The 18,688-nt window shown below is 41.4% G+C and overlaps 1 protein-coding gene across 1 annotated transcript; it reads left to right on the top strand.

Annotated features, from left to right (window-relative positions):
- The first annotated feature begins 7,594 nt into the window (after positions 1-7,594).
- On the top strand, positions 7,595-18,179 carry hmgn3 (high mobility group nucleosomal binding domain 3). The gene is made up of 6 exons (XM_068026772.1): positions 7,595-7,739; positions 10,791-10,838; positions 11,030-11,056; positions 12,830-12,901; positions 15,034-15,132; positions 17,678-18,179. Exons 1-6 carry the CDS (start codon positions 7,722-7,724, stop codon positions 17,714-17,716), a joined length of 303 nt encoding a protein of 100 aa, XP_067882873.1. The 5' UTR covers positions 7,595-7,721; the 3' UTR covers positions 17,717-18,179.
- The last annotated feature ends 509 nt before the right edge of the window (positions 18,180-18,688 follow it).

Genomic DNA, 18,688 nt, shown 5'->3' on the forward strand with positions numbered 1-18,688 from the left:
AGTGAGGGTAGGAATAAGAGGATTAGGCAAATGAATGTGTGGCTGAAGAGCTGGTGTAGATGGGAGGGTTTCAGCTACTTGGATCATTGGGATCTCTTCTGGTGCAGAGGTGACCTGTACAAGAAGGACGGGTTGCAGCTAAACTGGAAGGGGACCAATATCCTTGCGGGGAGGTTTGCTAGCACTACTCGGGAGGGTTTAAACTAGTCTTGCAGTGGGGTGGGACCCAAAGTAGTAGTCTCTCAGATGAGATAGTTGAGGCAAATGTAGAGGTTAAAGCAAGCAAGTCCAGTAGGCAGGCCGGGCAGCGGCAGGACAGGGAGCGTGGAAGGTCTGGTAGGCTAAACTGCATTTACTTTAATGCAAGAAGCCTTACAGGTAAGGCAGGTGAACTCAGAGCATGGATCGGTACATGGGATTGTGATATTATAACAATTACAGAAATGTGGTTGAGGGATGGGCAGGACTGGCAGCTCAATGTTCCGGGGTACCGATCTTTCCAGCGTGACAAGGGTGGAGGTAAGAGAGGAGGGAGAGTTGCACTATTGATTAGGGAGGACATCACGGCAGTACTTAGAGAGGATATCCCAGGGGAATGTCCAGCGAGGCCATATGGGTAGAACTTAGAAATAAGAAAGGGGTGATCACTTTGATGGGATTATACTATAGGCCCCCCAATAGTCAGAGGGAAGTGGAGGAACATATATATAGGGAAATCACAGATAGGTGTAAGAAATACAGGGTTGTAATAGTAGGTGATTTTAACTAAGGGATCAGATGGGGAAGAATTTATTAAGTGTATCCAGGATAGTTTTCTGATGCTGTATGTGGATGGCCCTACTAGAGAAGGGGCTACACTCGACCTCCTCTTAGGAAATGAGGATGGGCAGATGGTTCATGTGTCAGTGGGGGAGCACGTTGGGACCTGTGACCATAACTCTATTAGCTTCAAGATAGTTATGGAAAAGGATAGGACTGGTCCACAGGTTGAAGTCCTAAATTGGGGGAAGACTAATTTCGATGGCATCAGACAGGAACTCTCAAAAGTTGAATGGGAGAGGCTGTTTACAGGTAAAGGGACATCTGGCAAGTAGGATGCTTTTAAAAGTGAGATAGGAAGAGTTCAGGGCTGGCATGTTCTTGTTAGATGGAAGGGCAAGGCTGGCAAGTTTAGGGAACCTTGGTTGATGAGGGATATTGAGGGTCTGCTCAGGACAAAGAAGGAGGCATATGTCAGGTATAGGCAGCTGGGATCGAGCGACTCCCTCGAGGAGTATAGGGGATGTAGGACTACACTTAAGAAGGAAATTCGGAGGGCGAAAAGGGGCCATGAGATTTCCCTGGCAGATAAGATAAAGGAGAATCCTAAAAGTTTCTATAAGTATATTAAGAGTAAAAGGGTAGCTAGGGAAAGAGTAGGTCCCATTAAGGATCAGTGTGGCAATCTATGTGTGGAGCCACGGGAAATGGCCGAGGTCTCAAATGAATATTTCTCATCTGTATTTACCATGGAGAAGGTCATGGAAGCTAGTGAGTTCAAGGGAGGGAACACCGATATCCTGGAGCATATCAACATAACAAAAGAGGAGGTGTTGGAGGTTTTGAAGCGCATTAAGGTGGATAAATCCCCAGGGCCTGACCAGGTGTATCCTAGGATGCTATGGGAAGCAAGGGAGGAGATTGCTGGGGCAGAGATTTTTGTATCATTGTTAGCCATGGGTGAGGTACCGGAAGACTGGAGGATAGCTAATGTTGTGCCTTTATTTTAGAAGGGCAGCAGGGATAAACCAGGGAACTACAGGCCGGTGAGCCTTACATCAGTGGTGGGAACGTTATTGGAAGGGATTCTGAAAGACAGGATTTCTATGCATCTGGAAAGGCAAGGTCTGATTAAGGATAGTCAGCATGGCTTTGTGCTTGGGAAATCATGTCTCACGAATTTGATTGAGTTTTTCAAGGAGGTGACCAAGAGGATTGATGAGGGCAGGGCGATGGACATTGTCTACATGGACTTTAGCAAGGCCTTTGACAAGGTCCTGCATGGTAGGCTGGTCCAGAATGTTCGAACACATGGGATCCAGGGTGAGCTAGCAAATTGGATACAAAATTGGCTTGGTGATAGGAGGCAGAGGGGGGTAGTGGAGGGTTGTTTTTCAGATTGGAGGCCGGTGACCAGTGGTCTGCCACAGGGATCGGTGTTGGACCCTCTGTTGTTTGTCTTATATATTAATGACTTGGATGTGAATGTAAGGGGCATGATTTGCAGATGACACCAAAATTGGTGGTATAGTGGACAGTGAAGAAGGTTGTCTAAGGTTACAACAAGATATAGATCAACTGGGAAAGTGGGCAAGGGAGTGGCAAATGGAATTTAACGCAGACAAGTGTGAAGTGATGCATTTTGGGAAGTTAAACCAGGGCAGGATATATACAGTGAATGGCAGGGCCCTGGGGAGTGTTGTTGAGCAGAGAGACCTTGGGGTGCAAGTACATAGTTCCCTGAAAGTGGCAACACAGGTAGACAGGGTGGTGAAGAAGGCATATGGCATGCTTGCTTTCATCGGCCGAGGCATTGAGTACAAGAGTTGGGACGTCATGTTACAGTTGTACATAACGTTGGTTAGGCCACATTTGGAGTACTGTGTGCAGTTCTGGTTGCCGCACTACAGGAAAGATGTGATTAAGCTAGAGAGGGTGCAGAAAAGATTCACAAGGATGTTGCCTGGTTTGGAGGGCTTGAGTTATAAAGAGAGACTGGATAGGCTGGGTCTGTTTTCCCTGGAGCAAAGGAGGCTGAGAGGGGACATGATAGAGGTATATAAAATTATGAGAGGCATAGATAGGGTAGATAGCCAGAGTCTGTTTCCCATGGTAGGGGTGACTAAAACTAGAGGGCATAGATTTAAGGTGAGAGGGAGGAAGTTTAAAGGGGATCAAAGGGGTAAATTTTTCACACAAAGGATAGTGGGTATCTGGAATGAGCTGCCTGAGGAGGTGGTGGAGGGAGGAACAGTAGCGACATTTAAGAGGCATCTGGACAGGTACTTGAATGAGCAAGGCATAGAGGGATATGGAATGAATGCAGGCAGGTGGGATTCGTATAAATAGGCATTATGGTCGGCATGGACACGATGGGCCGAAGGGCATGTTTCTATGCTGTACGACTCTATGACTCTATGATCTTATCAAAAGTCTTGTTAAAATCCATATCGACTACATCAAATGCACTACCCTCATCAGCCCTCCTTGTTACCTCTTCAAAAAATTCAATCATGTTAGTCAGACATGACCTTCCCTTAACAAATCCATGCTGACTTTGATTAATTTGTATCTTTCTAAATGAAGATTTAGCCTGTCCCTCAGAATTTTTCCAATAAATTTCCCACCACTGAGGTTAGGCTGACTGGCCTATAAGTATTCGGTCTATCCCTTTGTCCCTTTTTAAACAATGGTACAGAGTTAACGGTCCTCCAGTCCTCTGACATCACATGTGCAGCCAGACAGCATTGGAAAATGATGATTCGAGCCTCCATTATGTCTTCTCTTGCTTCCCTTAACAGTCTAAGATACATTTCATCCAGGCCTGGGGATTTATCGACTTTCAACGATGATAGACCCCACAATACTTCTTCTCTCACTATGTTAATCTAATATTTCACACTCCCCCTCCCTGATTGCAATGTCTGTATCATCAGTCTCTTTGTGAAAACAGATGTAAAGTATTCATTAAAAACCGTACCAACATCCTTTGCCTCCACACACGGGTTAGCCTTAGGGCCCTACTCCTTCTTTAGATATCCTCTTGCTCTTTATGTATTTATAAAAAGTCTTTGTGTTTCCTGATCTTATTTGCCAATGTTTTCATGCCTTCTCTTTGCTTTCCTAATTTCCTTTTTTTTTTACTCCCCTAGGTTTTCTGCAGTATCAAACCCTCAGCTTCATAAGCTTTACTGTTTTTCTTTATCTTCTCCTTTATGCCCCTTGACAACCAGGGGTCTCTGGATTTATTAGTCCTATCCTTTTATCTTTAATGGAGCATTCTTGCTCTGAACACTCACTATCTCTTCCTTGAATGCCTCCCATTGATGTGGCACTGATTTACTTTCAAGTCGCTGTTTCCAACCCACTTTAGCTAAATTACATTTCAGCTTAGTAAAACTAGCTTTTCCCCAATTGAGAACTTTTACTCCTGGTCTATCTTTGTCCTTCCTTGGTAAAGACGGATGCAAACTATTCATTTAATACCTCAACTATGCCCTCTGCCTTCATGCAGACAGCCCATTTTTGTTTCTTAATTGGTCCCACCCATCCTCTTACTACCTCTTTACTATTTATATGCATATAGAAGACTTTTTTGTATTAATGTGCAGCCTTTAACATAGAAAAATGTCCCTAAGGATTTCAAAAATGGATGTTGTGGCAGGAAAAAAAAGGAGGCATATGTCAGGTATAGGCAGCTGGGATCGAGCGAGTCCCTCGAGGAGTATAGGGGATGTAGGACTACACTTAAGAAGGAAATTCGGACGGCGAAAAGGGGCCATGAGATTTCCCTGGCAGATAAGATAAAGGAGAATCCTAAAAGTTTCTATAAGTATATTAAGAGTAAAAGGGTAGCGAGGGAGAGAGTAGGTCCCCTTAAGGATCAGTGTGGCAATCTATGTGTGGAGCCACGGGAAATGGGCGAGGTCTTAAATGAATATTTCTCGTCCGTATTTACCATAGAGAAGGTCATGGAAGCTAATGAGTTTGAACACCGATATCCTGGAGCATAGCAACATTACAAAAGAGGAGGTGTTGGAGGTTTTGAAGCGCATTAAGGTGGATAAATCCCCTGGGCCTGACCAGGTGTATCCTAAGATGCTATGGGAAGCAAGGGAGGAGATTGCTGGGGCCCTGGCAGAGATTTTTTGTATCATCATTAGCCACGGGTGAGGTACCGGAAAACTGGAGGATAGCTAATGTTGTGCCTTTATTTAAGAAGGGCAGCAGGGATAAACCAGGGAACTACAGGCCGGTGAGCCTTACATCTGTGGTGGGAACATTATTGGAAGGGATTCTGAGAGACAGGATTTATATGCATCTGGAGAGGCATGGTCTGATTAGGGATAGTCAGAATGGCTTTGTGCGTGAGAAATCATGTCTCACGAATTTGATTGAGTTTTTCGAGGAGTTGACCAAGAGGATTGACAAGAGCAGGGTGATGGACATTGTCTCCATGGACTTTAGCAAGGCCTTTGACAAGGTCCCGCATGGTAGGCTGGTCCAGAAGGTTCAAACACATGGGATCCAGGGTGAGCTAGCAAATTGGATACAAAATTGGCTTGTTGATAGGAGGCAGAGGGTGATAGTGGAGGGTTGTTTTTCAGATCGGAGGCCAGTGACCAGTGGTGTGCCGCAGGGATTGATGCTGGGCCCTCTGTTGTTTGTCATATATATTAATGACTTGGATGTGAATGTAAGGGGCATGATTTGCAGATGACACCAAAATTGGTGGTATAGTGGATAGTGAAGAAGGTTGTCTAAGGTTACAACAAGATATAGATCATCTGGGAAAGTGGGCAAGGGATTGGCAAATGGAATTTAACGCAGACAAGTGTGAAGTGATGCATTTTGGGAAGTTAAACCAGGGCAGGATATATACAGTGAATGGCAGGGCACTGGGGAGTGTTGTTAAGTAGAGAGACCTTGGGGTGCAAATACATAGTTCCCTGAAAGTGGCAACACAGGTAGACAGGGTGGTGAAGAAGGCGTATGGCATGCTTGCCTTCATCAGCCGAGGCATTGAGTACAAGAGTTGGGACGTCATGTTACAGTTGTACATAACGTTTGTTAGGCCGCATTTGGAGCACTGTGTGCAGTTCTGGTCGCCGCACTACAGGAAAGATGTGATTAAGCTAGAGAGGGTGCAGAAAAGATTCACAAGGATGTTGCCTGGTTTGGAGGGCTTGAGTTATAAAGAGACATTGGATAGGCTGGGTCTGTTTTCCCTGGAGCAAAGGAGGCTGAGAGGGGACATGATAGAGATATATAAAATGATGAGAGGCATAGATAGGGTAGATAGCCAGAGTCTGTTTCCCATGGTAGGGGTGATTAAAACTAGAGGGCATAGATTTAAGGTGAGAGGGAGGAGGTTTAAAGGGGATCAAAGGGGTAAATTTTTCACACGAAGAATAGTGGGTATCTGGAATGAGCTGCCAGAGGAGGTGGTGGAGGCAGGAACAGTAGCGACATTTAAGAGGCATCTGGACAGGTATTTGAATGAGCAAGGCAAAGAGGGATATGGAATTAATGCAGGCAGGTGGGATTCGTATAGATAGGCATTATGGTCGGCATGGACGCGGTGGCCGAAAGGCCTGTTTCCATCCTGTACGACTCTGATTCTATGAAGTAACACTGCGAAAGCTAAACAAAATAATTTTACAGTCTGTGTCCTCGCCTGGTGACGCCGTGCACATCATCATCCTCCCTGTTAATTAATCCATTTACAAAATCTTTGGCCTCAACTTCAAACTTTTTCGTAGCCTTGCTCCATCCTCCCAGACCAATCTACGCGAGCCAGATGTCTCAGTCTGCACCTTCTGTTCGTCTGACACTGGATTGTTACTCTTTCGTCGCACCTTCTCTTTAATTGGAGGTTAATATTCACTATTGTGTTGCTCTTTGAAATTCGAACCCCAAACCACTCCGCTTTGTTACCTGCCTCCCTATTTTCTAAAACCTCCTAAAGATCCGTCTCTTTTCAACTAAGTCTTCATCCCATTCCTTTTTCTACTCAGTGTACACTTACTTAACTTCTAAAATGCTTTGAAATGTTGCTTTATGCGAAGAGCGCTATAAAATTAGGTTACTTTGTTAAACCTGCAGTGAAGAAGTGTTACTCTTTCTATCGCAGTGTGTTACATTGTATCAACGGCGGTTGTGGTTACTTGAATATCATTGAGTTTGTGTCTATGGTAAAATGATGTAGTATAATATACTAAACAATGCCAGGTTTTCTTTTATGTAAATAGAGGGGGTTGCCCAACTTGTTCAGACTAAAAGTTTATCGAACTAAATATTACAAATATGCTATTCTGGAGAATGGCTGTGCCCTAAACATTAGCCTGGCTTTCCTCCCCGCTATTTGCTGACTCCTCTGTACGTTTCCAGCAGTTCAGGTTCTGCTTGTTATCGGCAGGATGTTTGTTTTTAAATTTAAAATATCCAAACAGGCAATCGCATTCTCTTTCTGGCGTTTTGATTGGATGTACAAATATAATTGCATTCTCAGTTCAATAACCCTGCCCAGGCGTTGGGCGTGTTTTCTCTACTCTTTGCAGGATTTTTTCATCCCTCATCCCCCCTCATCATCCCTCCCCACAAAAAACAAATTGCGTCAATTTCAGCAAAAAGTCTTCAACACCCCCAATATTGACAGGCTGAGGAACCAATCGCTGAGCCACTTTCTTCGAGTGACCGCCCCCAGCAGTGCTCATCGATTGTTCTTTTACCAATAAAAAGAGAAGCCTAGGGTAAGTGGGCGGGACCAAAGCGATGATCCACCACTCGGAAGCTGTGGGAGGGACCTAACTTGCATCTATTTTGCATGGCATTATCATCTGATTAGCAAGGTGTTTAGAAATTGAACTGCGCTGCTTGGGAGTTGAAACTTGCAACTGTAGCTGCAGTGTTGACTCTGGTAGTGTATTTGTGTAGGCTATCTCGATCTACTTTTTGCAGTCATGCCTCCTAAAAGGACGGTAAGTTTTATTGCAGGATCAATTCAGCAAATTTTAATCTGGTAACTCGAATCGTATAGTGTGTTCTTTTTACAAAGGGTAAATAGAAATGCGTTGCGCATTCTTAGTATTCGGTAACATGTATTTTTAAATTGCCTTTTTAAGCTTTAATTTTATGGCAAACTTTTTAAAATGAGGAAACTGAAAAGTGTGGTCCGGTAATTAAATTGCAACACGGTCCTGAGTTATCTGGCGTCCTTCTTCCCCTCCATGATGGCTGCAACAAATGGGTCTTTCTTCACTTAAATATTTCAAATGTTGATTCTGTTTTATATGCTTCGAGGTGGCTTTATTCGGTTTTTTTTTAAGCATATAATATAAAGCATCCGAATCAAAGGACAAGAAAATTGGTGCGTCGGTGTTTAATGCATGTTTGAAGGAACAGTATGTGGAGTCCTTTTTTTTTCATTCCTCTTCGAAGGCTAAAGCCATGTTTGAAACTAATCTCTGCCAGTCGGGTTTTCGTGGAGCCCGTATGTACCTGTCAGTCACTCACACTCACACCCCACCGTCCACCTGCGTGCTCGTTCCCGGGCCGCCCGCGTGCTCGCCCCCGGGTCCGCGTCGCGGGCGCGAGCATTCTCGGGAGCTGATGAGCCGAGGCGGGAATGTGTATTGAAGGGAAGTTGAAGACATTCTCTTAATTGGAAGGAGGTGAGTGTTGGAGATGGGAGAGGAGCAAACAAGAAAGGGATTGATAGCATTAAAGGAATTGTCATTTTTGGGAAGTGCCAAGGGGGCATCTAATGGAGGAGAAGGAGGGGGGAAATAATGAATAATAACTGGAGGGAAGTGAGAATTAAAGGGCCTTAGGAATGTAATGAATTAGAGGGGATTGGGGGTTCAAGAGTCGGATTAACTGGGAGTGAATTATTTAAACATTTTTATATGGTTATAATATAAAATTAATATGACTTGCTAATTTGAAAAATTAGTTTTAAATGGAAATAAGTGTTTGTAAGTAGAATGATGGAATAAGTGCAAGCATTAAAGGGGTTCCCCAACTAGGTTAAAAGAGTATTGAGAATTTATAAAGCCAGCTAGTGTTACACCAAATCTTGAGGCGTTAGCGCGCTCAGTGACTTTTTTTTCTGCCAACATGTCATTCATTTCAAATGTGGTTTTATATTGTGGATTGAGAACATAAATCTCTCAATGCCATGATCGCTGCATTCGTATACCTGGTCAGGGTGGGAAGGGGCAGATCAGTGTCTGGAGAGTGGGAAAGATGAAGGAAGTTATCATTTGGGGCAGAGTAGAAATTGGGTATCACTAAATGTTGGGGCAGGAGCAGTGAGTACTAGTTACTGTGGGGGGGGGCGGGGTGGGAAGGGGGAATTGGGTGAAGTCAATGGACAGGGAGGTGTCGTGGAGGGGAAATCTCAGCCATTGACAGAGGAAAGGGCAAAGTGTAAGGTGGGGACGGGTGCTGGAAGATATGTTAGTGCCTGGGTGAGGGAGTCAATGAAAGATCAGTGTTGGAGAGGAGTGGTATTCGTCAGCAACAGGTTGGAAGATAGGAGCAAGAGTAGGCCATTCAGCCCACTGGATCCTATTCATTCAATTGAGGCTGATCCATGGGTGATCTGTACTTCAACTCCATATTCATTGATACCCTTACCAGCATAAAAGCTATTGACTTCTGTCTTCTGAAAGCTTTAATTGACCCAACATCCATGGCATTTTGATGAGAGAACTCCAGTTTTCCGCTAACATTGGGTGGGGTAAGAGGTGGGTGAGTGGGGAGGGGAACCTGCAGTGCTTCCTCCTTTCACTCCTGAGTAGTCTAGCTCTAACCTTAAAGATAACCCTTTGTTTTGGATTCTCCACCAGAGGAAATAACTTCTGTCTATCCTATTGAATCCTTTTAACATTTTAAACGCATCAACTAGATCATTCCTCAACTTCCTTAACTTATGGGAATACCAGCCAGGTTTATGCAATCTGTCGTCCATAATTTAACTCTTCAAGCCTCAGTGTAACTCTGAGTCTGTGCTGGACCCTGCCCTTTCATCTGTTGATGCCTCATGCCTTTTGGTGTCCATTGTGAATTGCTCTCATCAGCTACACTCTGGTTTCTACCACACAGCCATTTTAGCCCTCCCCACTCCTACCAGACGAATCCATCTGTGAATTTAATGGATTATTTATATTTGGTTTTTAAATATAATTCAGTGAGTTGCTAACTTAATTATTTTGAACCTCTAATATGAATCATTTCTACAGGTTTTCCCATTTTGTATATAGGCAGGAAAGTCTCTCTATGCAATCTATAGCCAATAACCATCAGGTAGCAGGTGACAGCAACAGCACCCTTCCCTGTCCACTGACTGATCCCAGCCTACTTCTGACTTGTGTGCCCCACTGCCCCCACCAGCTTCCATCCCTTCCACCCAGGTACTGACCCTTCCTTCCCTCCTTGTAGGTGGCAGAGATGGGATTTGCTGCCTGAATGTTTTCCTGTGACGAGTTATTTGTGATTTATGGGCAGATTTGCCCATTGCAGAAGATGGAAGTGTTGCCTGATTAAATCTACTCCCTAAGGTTTCTTTGCCATCTTGCCATCAATAGAGTTTCAGCCACGCATGCCCTTTCTCCTGCCTCTAAAGTACTTCTGTCAGGAGGCAGTGTATTTTTGTACATCCAGGTGCACATTTTTTGTCGTCATATGCTATAAATGCCTTCATCTTCCCCTTGTAAGGATCCTCCACCACCCTAAAGGGATATTTAGAAACACATATCTGACTTTTTTTGTATAGGAGCAAAAACATCTTTGTAAAGGTTTGATCTTTTCAGTTGAAATTAGATGTAATTTTTTTTTTTAATGGTTGCCACTTAAAAGAACAAGGAAAATGTATAAGTCATCAGTTTGCATACTCTGTTTATGCTGCTCTGTCCAGGTGGTGATTCTTCGAAAGCGAACATGACTTGAGTTTTAGGCTGTTAGCCATTTTCCTCACTTGCCGCTGGATAGGGTTCAGATTAATACTATATGCAATGTTGTCTTTTCAGGCACCAAATGAGGGTGAGCAAAAGCATGATTCAAAAGGGATTAAGCAGGTGAGAATTTTAACAGGTTTTCCTTCCAGTGTCTAGTTATCAGTAACATTATCATAGCTGTTTGTTCATGCATCTTTCTTGTAGTTACATGACCCTCCGAAAAACATTTAATGGCAGCAATGTATTATCTTAACCTTTTCAGTGTACCTAGGAAAAAAATGAAGAAAATTAACATCCTCCTTTTTTTGCAGCTCCGAAGATCTGGCAGACTGGAAGAAGTAAGTAGATTTACAATCTAACTATGATGTATATAAATGAGAGGATAAATTGGGTTGTTTACTTCAGTGCCAATCCAGGTGGCCACCAAGTGTGTTCTGTCTAAATTTAGTGGGAGTACCTTGCCTATTTAGCTATCCAACAAATGCCTCAATGCTAATGTTTGTTGGAGTAGTAACCTTTAGCATCATGGACAAGTTTGTCTCATTTTCCAACAGTAACAGGTTTAATTATACCCATGACTCATTTCAGGTACCATTTGATGCATTTTAAGAAAAAGAGTCTGCCTGATTTTTAATTTTGAGTACATATTGATGGTGAGGAACCTTGCCCAGCACCAGCATATCTGGTTAACATTACAAGTAGCAGTCCTGTTATCTCCCCAAGTGTGTGTGCTGGTAGGTGAGAATCCCTGGTGTATTCCTGGAAAATGGCCCTCCCCAGCCTATGTTATTACTTGCAAATTCTGATAGAATGCAAATAATACAGACTTGTATAACGATGAAGTTTATATATGTAACAGCAAATTCTCTCTCTATATATATATATATTTTTTTTTTTTTTTGACCACTGCTCTGCACCCATTCTCTTTCTTTTTGATTTATCTGCTTTGCTGCCCTTTCCTTGTGTCCCATCACCGATTATATTCTTTGTCCCTGTTATTGGTCCCATCACATTTTACCACCCTACTGCCTTTAAAACCTCAATCCACTTACCACTATTTATCTGTTGACCTATCCTAACTACAGCTTAATTTGCTCTTGGCATCCCCCACGCACCATTTATGGCTCCTGCCACTGGCTCTTCCAATACAGTAATCCATACTCATTTCCTATCTTGGTGCAAAGTCCACCTATCTTCCCATCTGGGAACAAACTTCTAGCCACCTTCCCGTTCCTCACCCTTCTGTCCCTGCATTCCCCTTTGCAAACAGCCCTGTGGGTCTCCTACTAGCTATACGTTACTTGTCGAAATGTGTGCACCATTATAAAATGAGTTGCTATTTGTAACCTGATCCTGGATGAGTTCATTATTTATTGTGGGCTTTGCTTGCTTCATTGATTTCAACAGTCATCTAGATTCCCCTTGCCCTGCCTCTTCTAATTTGTCTTTCTGTCTTCATTTCATTGTTGCCCTCCACCCAGAACCATCTCTGATTGCTTCTGTATTTCCTGTTGTATCCATGTTGCCCTTCCTGCTTCAAACACTTCTGCAATTGTCCTTAGATAAAATTATCATAACTTTTTTACTATTCATACTCATGTTGATAAAACCCAAAATGTTGTTGGCCTCTCTGCAGTTTTTTCTGTCTGCACTCTTGCTTTAAGAGAATATGTTTTTGAACCTCCTAGTACTGTTTGTTCATCCATACCTTTCAGCAGCTTTCCATTGAGTACGAACTGCTATATCTTGACTTCACTAATTTTCTATCCTTTTAATTTCGTCCTGTACCATGCAAGGATTTTTTTTAAGTCTGTTCAATTCACGTAATTGAAAGAAAAGGAACATGGGAACAAAGCTTAATTTTGCCAAATCGAATCCAACTGAAGAAATAAAATTATTTTAAATGACCTTTTTTCAAATAAGTTGTTAATGTGAATAGCTTGTTCAAATGATTTGCTAGTCAGAGTACTTTTAATTTTAAAAAAATGTCCAAAATTTGATAACTCTTGATTGAATTCCCCTAAAATTATAGAACTGTATCAAGGTATTGATTGTATGCTTTGTACTTTATTTTTACATAATTATAAATGTATTTGAAACGTCTGTTGCAGAATGCTGCTGCTGCCGCCGCTGCTGCTGCAGCTGCTGCTAAGGAAGAGTCCAAACCGCAGAAACGTGCCAGGGTAAGAATCTATTGTTTAAAAGCTGTAGTGCTTTGGCAGATAATGATTATCCTGATTGTGTTAATTTCTATGAATGTGTTTTTTAAAGAAGAAAATAATATCCTCACTCCTCGCCAGACTTGCACGGATGCATGGTTTCATCGGTGTCTTGCTCATATGGTTGTTTGTCGTGTGAGCCCAAGCAGTAATTATATTGTGTTTCTTCAGCCAGGGAGGATATTACAGTTGAGCCTGATGCTGTCCTTGGCTTGATCTCCTCAAACAAGCACTTTACTAGGGGTTATTGACTAGGGGGTCCAAGTGTTTATATAAAAAAAAAAATCTGTTGCACCCCACTGTGGGGTGGGGGGTGGGGGGGGGGGGGGGGGGGGGGAATGGAATGCGAAAGAATATTTTAGCAGCCCCTCTACTCCAGCTGCGATTAGCATATGCAACATGGTTTGAGTATGGAACTTGACCTCTCTGGTTTGTATGGTCAATGGCCACACACTGGTAGTGCATTTAGATACTAAACCCCTAAGGAACTGTAAATGTAGTATTTTTAGTATTATAATCTCTGTCCTTCAGAATGCAATTGAAGGCTTGGAGAATGTCAAAGAAGCAATGTACCCTCGTCTCAGAAGAGCAGCCTGTACCGCAGCATATTATGAGTTTCAGTCTTTTTATAAGTTCTTTCAGTGCAGAATAAGACTATTTTGGGGCTATCTTGATGCTGATGCTTAGAACTTATTAACTTTTAATTCTACACAAAATGTCAATTGCTCGCAGCTGAATTCAGCTGCTTTATAATGCAGAAAATGGTGTAACATTAATCAATAATAGCATCATCTAAAGATTAAGGCTTTACTTATTTTGAAAACCCAATACTGACTGGCAAGAAATTGTGTATAGTTTAAATCTGTTACTAAGTTTAAAAGAGAAGGAAAGTCTAGGTGGGACTTTGTTTTTTTAAGGTGGTTCTTTAGTGTCTATTTTAAAAACTTCATGCTGCTGCCCCAAAACTTATATTAACTATAAAAGGAGCAGAAACCTGGACGTTCAAGTGCAGAAGTCTTTCAAAGTGGGAGGTAAGTTCTTCAAGCTTTTTGTTTGTGTCAGTGGGGGGGGTGGGGGAAGTACCTAAATATATGGATTCATAACTCGATATCTCCATTCATAGACTTTAAACAGATGTCCTGTTGCCATTGCTCCAGCAATTTTGTGCCACATATCAAGAATTCCCTATTATCTCTGCAGGGGTTGAGCCTGCCCCTCGAATCATGTTTAATAAAGGTTACTGATAAACTTGAGTGCTTCTGGAGCTTTCTATTTCCTATTCTGTAGTCTAACCCTGCAGTCTACATTGGTCTTTGGGTAGGTGATCACCTTACCGGTTTTCTGCAATGTAAATAAACTGTGATAACCAAGTGCTGGAAATTCTCGAGTCTGGCAGCATCTGTCAAAAGGTCATTGACCTGAAAAGTTAACTCTGTTTTACTCTCCTCCATTGCTGCCAGATCAGCTGAGTATTTCCAGTATCTGCAGTATTTTGCTTTTAATTTTAGTAAACACACTGCTTGTTTTGTCTCCTTGTAACTCATCACTTTTTCTAGGGCTAGGTTGTCTTTCCTTTATTGTGATTGGTTAATCTGGCCAAGTACAGTGCTCTATATAGCTTCAATAATGCTTTCTGTGATCTATATTCCACTCCATCCCCAATACAACTCCAGTTCCTAAGTTTCTTTACTGCTGCCATACATTGTGCAAAAGGAACCTGTCCACAGTACCCTCATACTTTTTCCTCTGCTGTATTCTGTCATTACTGCCATTTAGTTCATAATTCTGAAGTTTATTCTTGGTCTCATCACTTTGCACTTTGGTATCAATATGTTGTTTACCTTGTCAGCCACGATGTATTCATTAAATTGACTGCATGTCACAAAACAATCAGTTGCATTTGAGGTGTTGCAGGGCTGTTGGAAGCCTCGAAAATTACATGTTCTGAACTACCTGCACCATAGATACTTAATGTGCATAGTTTAACAGTGGTTTTGAGTTCAATGCTCTCTACAGTGAAATTCTTGAAGTTGTGTAGTATTTCCATGCAATGTTAATCGAAAAATTGTCTGGACCGTTTTGATCTCTTTTTGCAGAAGAGTTCACCGAAACCCAAAAAACCTTCCAAAGGGAAGGAGAAGAAAATAGCTAAGGAAGTTGCACCCGCTCAAAATGGTGAAACAAAACCTGATGAGGTACCATCTAAATATAATTTTCACTCAAACTCATTTCTAAAATATAGCTTTAAGGGCAAATTGTGTCCAACTAATTTGAATTTTTCAAATGAAGTATGTGTTGATGTGTACATGGAGTTTCAAAAGACATTTTAATAAAGTGCCACGTAGTGGGCTTGTTAGCAAAGTTGAAGCCCATTGAATAAAAGGGACAGTGGCAGCATGAAGTTGACTGAGTGACCAGAAACACAATAGTAGTGAACGGTTGTTTTTTTGGACTAGAGTATGGTATATTGTGGGGTTCCCCAGGTGTTGATATTAGGATCACTGCTTTTCTTAATTTATATATTAATGACCTAGACTTGAAGGTGCAGGGCACAATTTCAAAATTTGCAGGTAACATAAATCTTGGAAGTATTGTGAACTGTGAGGAAGATAGTGATGGACTTCAAGACAGATGCATGGAAAGTGAGTGCTACATTTTGATGGGAAGAATGAGGAGAGTTAATAGAAAATAAAGGTTAAGATTTTTAAAGGGGTGCAGGAGCAGAGGGACCTGGAAATATATGTTCACAAATTGTTGAAGGTGGAAGGACAGGTTGAGTAAGTGACTAAAAAGGCATATGGGATCCTGGGCTTTATAAATAGGGACATAGAGGGCTATAGAGAACCTTTTTATAAAACACTGCTTCATCCTCAGCTGGAGTATTGCATACTTTAGGAAGGATTTTTGAAGGCATTGAAGAGGATGCGGAAGAGATTTGAGTTACATGGTTAGATTGGCAAAGCTGGGGCTGTTCTTGGAGAAGAACAGGCTTGAGAAAAGATTTTAGAGGTGCTCAAAATCTTGAGGTGGCCTGAACAGAGTAGATGGGGAGAAACTGTTTCCAGTCTTGAAAGAGTGAAGAACCATTGGGCACTGATTTTTTTTTTTTAAGGTGATTGGCAAAAGAGCCAGATGCATTGAGGAAATTTTTTTTAATGCAGTGGTTAGGATCTGTAATGCACTGCCTTGGACTGTGGTGGAGGCAGTTCAATGTGGCTTTCAAAAGGGAATTGGCTAATTATCTGAAGAGAAAATTTGTAGGGCGACAGGAAAAAGGTGAGCGAGTGGGACGAGCTGAGTTGATCTTCAGAGAGCTGGCATGGACATGACAGACCAAATGGCGGTCTCCTGTGCTGTAACCATTCTGATTCTGTAAAACTTTCAGTGATATGATTGCTTGCTCAGTTTTTCTTTCTCCTCAACACCTGTTGCAGATCCATGTCTCTCGACCCTCTGTTAGTGTTACATCAGCTAGAGGTACCCCGCCCAGTTCACTGTTGGTGAAAGGACAGGTTGACACAGTGGCAGTAAAGGGTATGATAGTACATATTAGTGTGCAGTGTATTTGCAATTGTGTGCTGTGGATGACTTTTTTTTTAAATCTAGATGAAGTACCTTCAAGTTGGTAAGATTTTTGAGTGCTGTGTTTCTACCATTTTCAAAGACTCACATTTGAAGTGGGTAATGGGTGTGTTCCTGTGTGCGTAATTTGTAGTAACTTTGTACTGAACGATGAACATTGCTCTAAAGGTTGAAAGACAAATAAATATTATTAGAACAAAAATCAGGTATGAAAGTTTCTGTTTGGAACAAATACTTTGGTTCTGCTGGATAACATTAAGCAATGCTGAAAGACCTAAGTAAGCATGGGTTGCATCTTGTACATCACTACAAAAGGTGAACAGTTAGTAACTCTTTTTCTAGCATTTGATTTGTCTGCTAGCCTGGCCAGTCAACTGAAGTCCATGTTTCAGGCTACTCATAAAGGCAACTTCATAATTCAAGCATAACTACAATTTAATTTTATTGAACAATGCATACTGTCCTTGTAAGTATGAAGTCTGAACATTTCAAATGGCTAAATGAAGAAAATCATTCTCTCAAAACGTAACGACCCAGTGTCTGTCCAAACAATAACCGAGAATCAACAGAATCCTTGGTTTACAGATGGCCTCATTGTGTCACACTGTTGTATTTATACAATTAGTGTTGTGCATCTTTTTGACCTTTAAATTTGGTGTGTATTGTTAGAATTTTAATAATTGTCTCTATCATAGATTTCAGATTTGCAAAGTCGCCTTGCTGTATGTGGTATGAAAATAAGAGATCCTGAGCATTAACATGCAATTGTTCAATTTTGTGGAGTGGTGATGGATATAGCTTCAAGTGCTGCTACACTCCGTTTCTGTCTGAGCAGATTACATAGTCTAGCAGAGAAGGGGCCTAGGTAACCTCTGGCACTTCATGATGGCCACATACAAGGGAACATTGGTGGTATAGAAGTATAGAATATTCCATTTTTGACTTCTGAATTTTTTGAGTCTGTACTAAATTAAAACCAGCTTATTGGGTATATTTGCTCACTATTGTAACATACAAATTGGGTTGAATTTACAGTGTGTATAAAATAGTGAAAGATAATTTTGTTGACTGGAAATTGAAAGCAAAAAGTGTCAGATTTACTGTAAACTGCAGTTGCATTTATAATTGTCTCTAATTAAGCTACCTTTTTGTTTCTAGGAACAGAAAACTGAATCTGCAAGTGATCAGAATGACTGAACAACCTGCCATTGTCTTCAGTTGATTATCTACCACTTGTAGAATTGAAAATATTTTTACCAAGTATTTTGTAAATGCAAATATTTTTAGGATTAGTACATTTTATAGTACATATGCTGAAAGGTATTGAGAGAACGTGAACATCTTTACGAAATGGAAATATTTGTAACTTAGTGTGAAAGAGCAATTATTTTATAATTGGAAAGATTTTACATTGTTTTCTCAAACTTGGATGTATGTTCCATGGGCTTTTAAGCTTGGAAACATTGGCTTTACTGGTTAAGGTGATTGAAATGTGGAATTGCAATCTTAGTTTCACTTTTTGAATTTTTTTTGTAAAACGATTAAATCAGTAGTGAATTGTGCTAAAAGTTGACATTAGTGAGTGAATGAATAATGTGATCACCTGCTTGGTTTGTGATGTCTACTTTTGTAATAAACAGTTTTCCTGTTTACTATGAAATGTTTGTTTTCACAATAGTTTATTTTGTCTGTATACTTTCCAAAAATTAATATACAAATCAAAGATAACAAATGTGTGCATTATTACCTTTTCAGATAGTAAATTGGTAATGATATGAACTTGTTTTTAAGGAGGGTGATGTAGTTTCAGGGTTTAGTTCTACCTTCTCCCCGACTACAATCGTTCCAAAATCGATGGATATTGAAGTTGTACCAAAGGATTTTCAATTCAATATCTTCAAAAAGGATCTAGATCAGCTAGCACAACAATTAGAGAATGGGAGACCAACCAGGAAAGCACTGAAATAGTTAGATATGGTTTGAGCAAAGGCATGAAGGTTTCAGGGCCAGATGGGCTGAGAGGGATCTTGCAAATGGCAGCTTTAACCAATCACTTGTTTGTAATGTTCCTGGTGCAGAGGAATAATGGCAGGCTTTTACTAGTGGGGTACTACAAGGATCAGTGCTGGGGCCACAGCTATTCATCTATATAAATGGTTTGGAAGTTGA

Source organism: Heterodontus francisci, chromosome 3 (genome assembly GCF_036365525.1).
Source record: "Heterodontus francisci isolate sHetFra1 chromosome 3, sHetFra1.hap1, whole genome shotgun sequence".
In the NCBI taxonomy this organism is placed as follows: Eukaryota; Metazoa; Chordata; class Chondrichthyes; order Heterodontiformes; family Heterodontidae; genus Heterodontus; species Heterodontus francisci.

Excerpts from the sequence above, each read along its gene's own strand:
- hmgn3 (XM_068026772.1), top strand. Across the intron at positions 10,839-11,029 it reads ATTCAAAAGGGATTAAGCAG|CTCCGAAGATCTGGCAGACT; the intron begins GTGAGAATTTTA and ends CTTTTTTTGCAG. Across the intron at positions 11,057-12,829 it reads GATCTGGCAGACTGGAAGAA|AATGCTGCTGCTGCCGCCGC; the intron begins GTAAGTAGATTT and ends CGTCTGTTGCAG.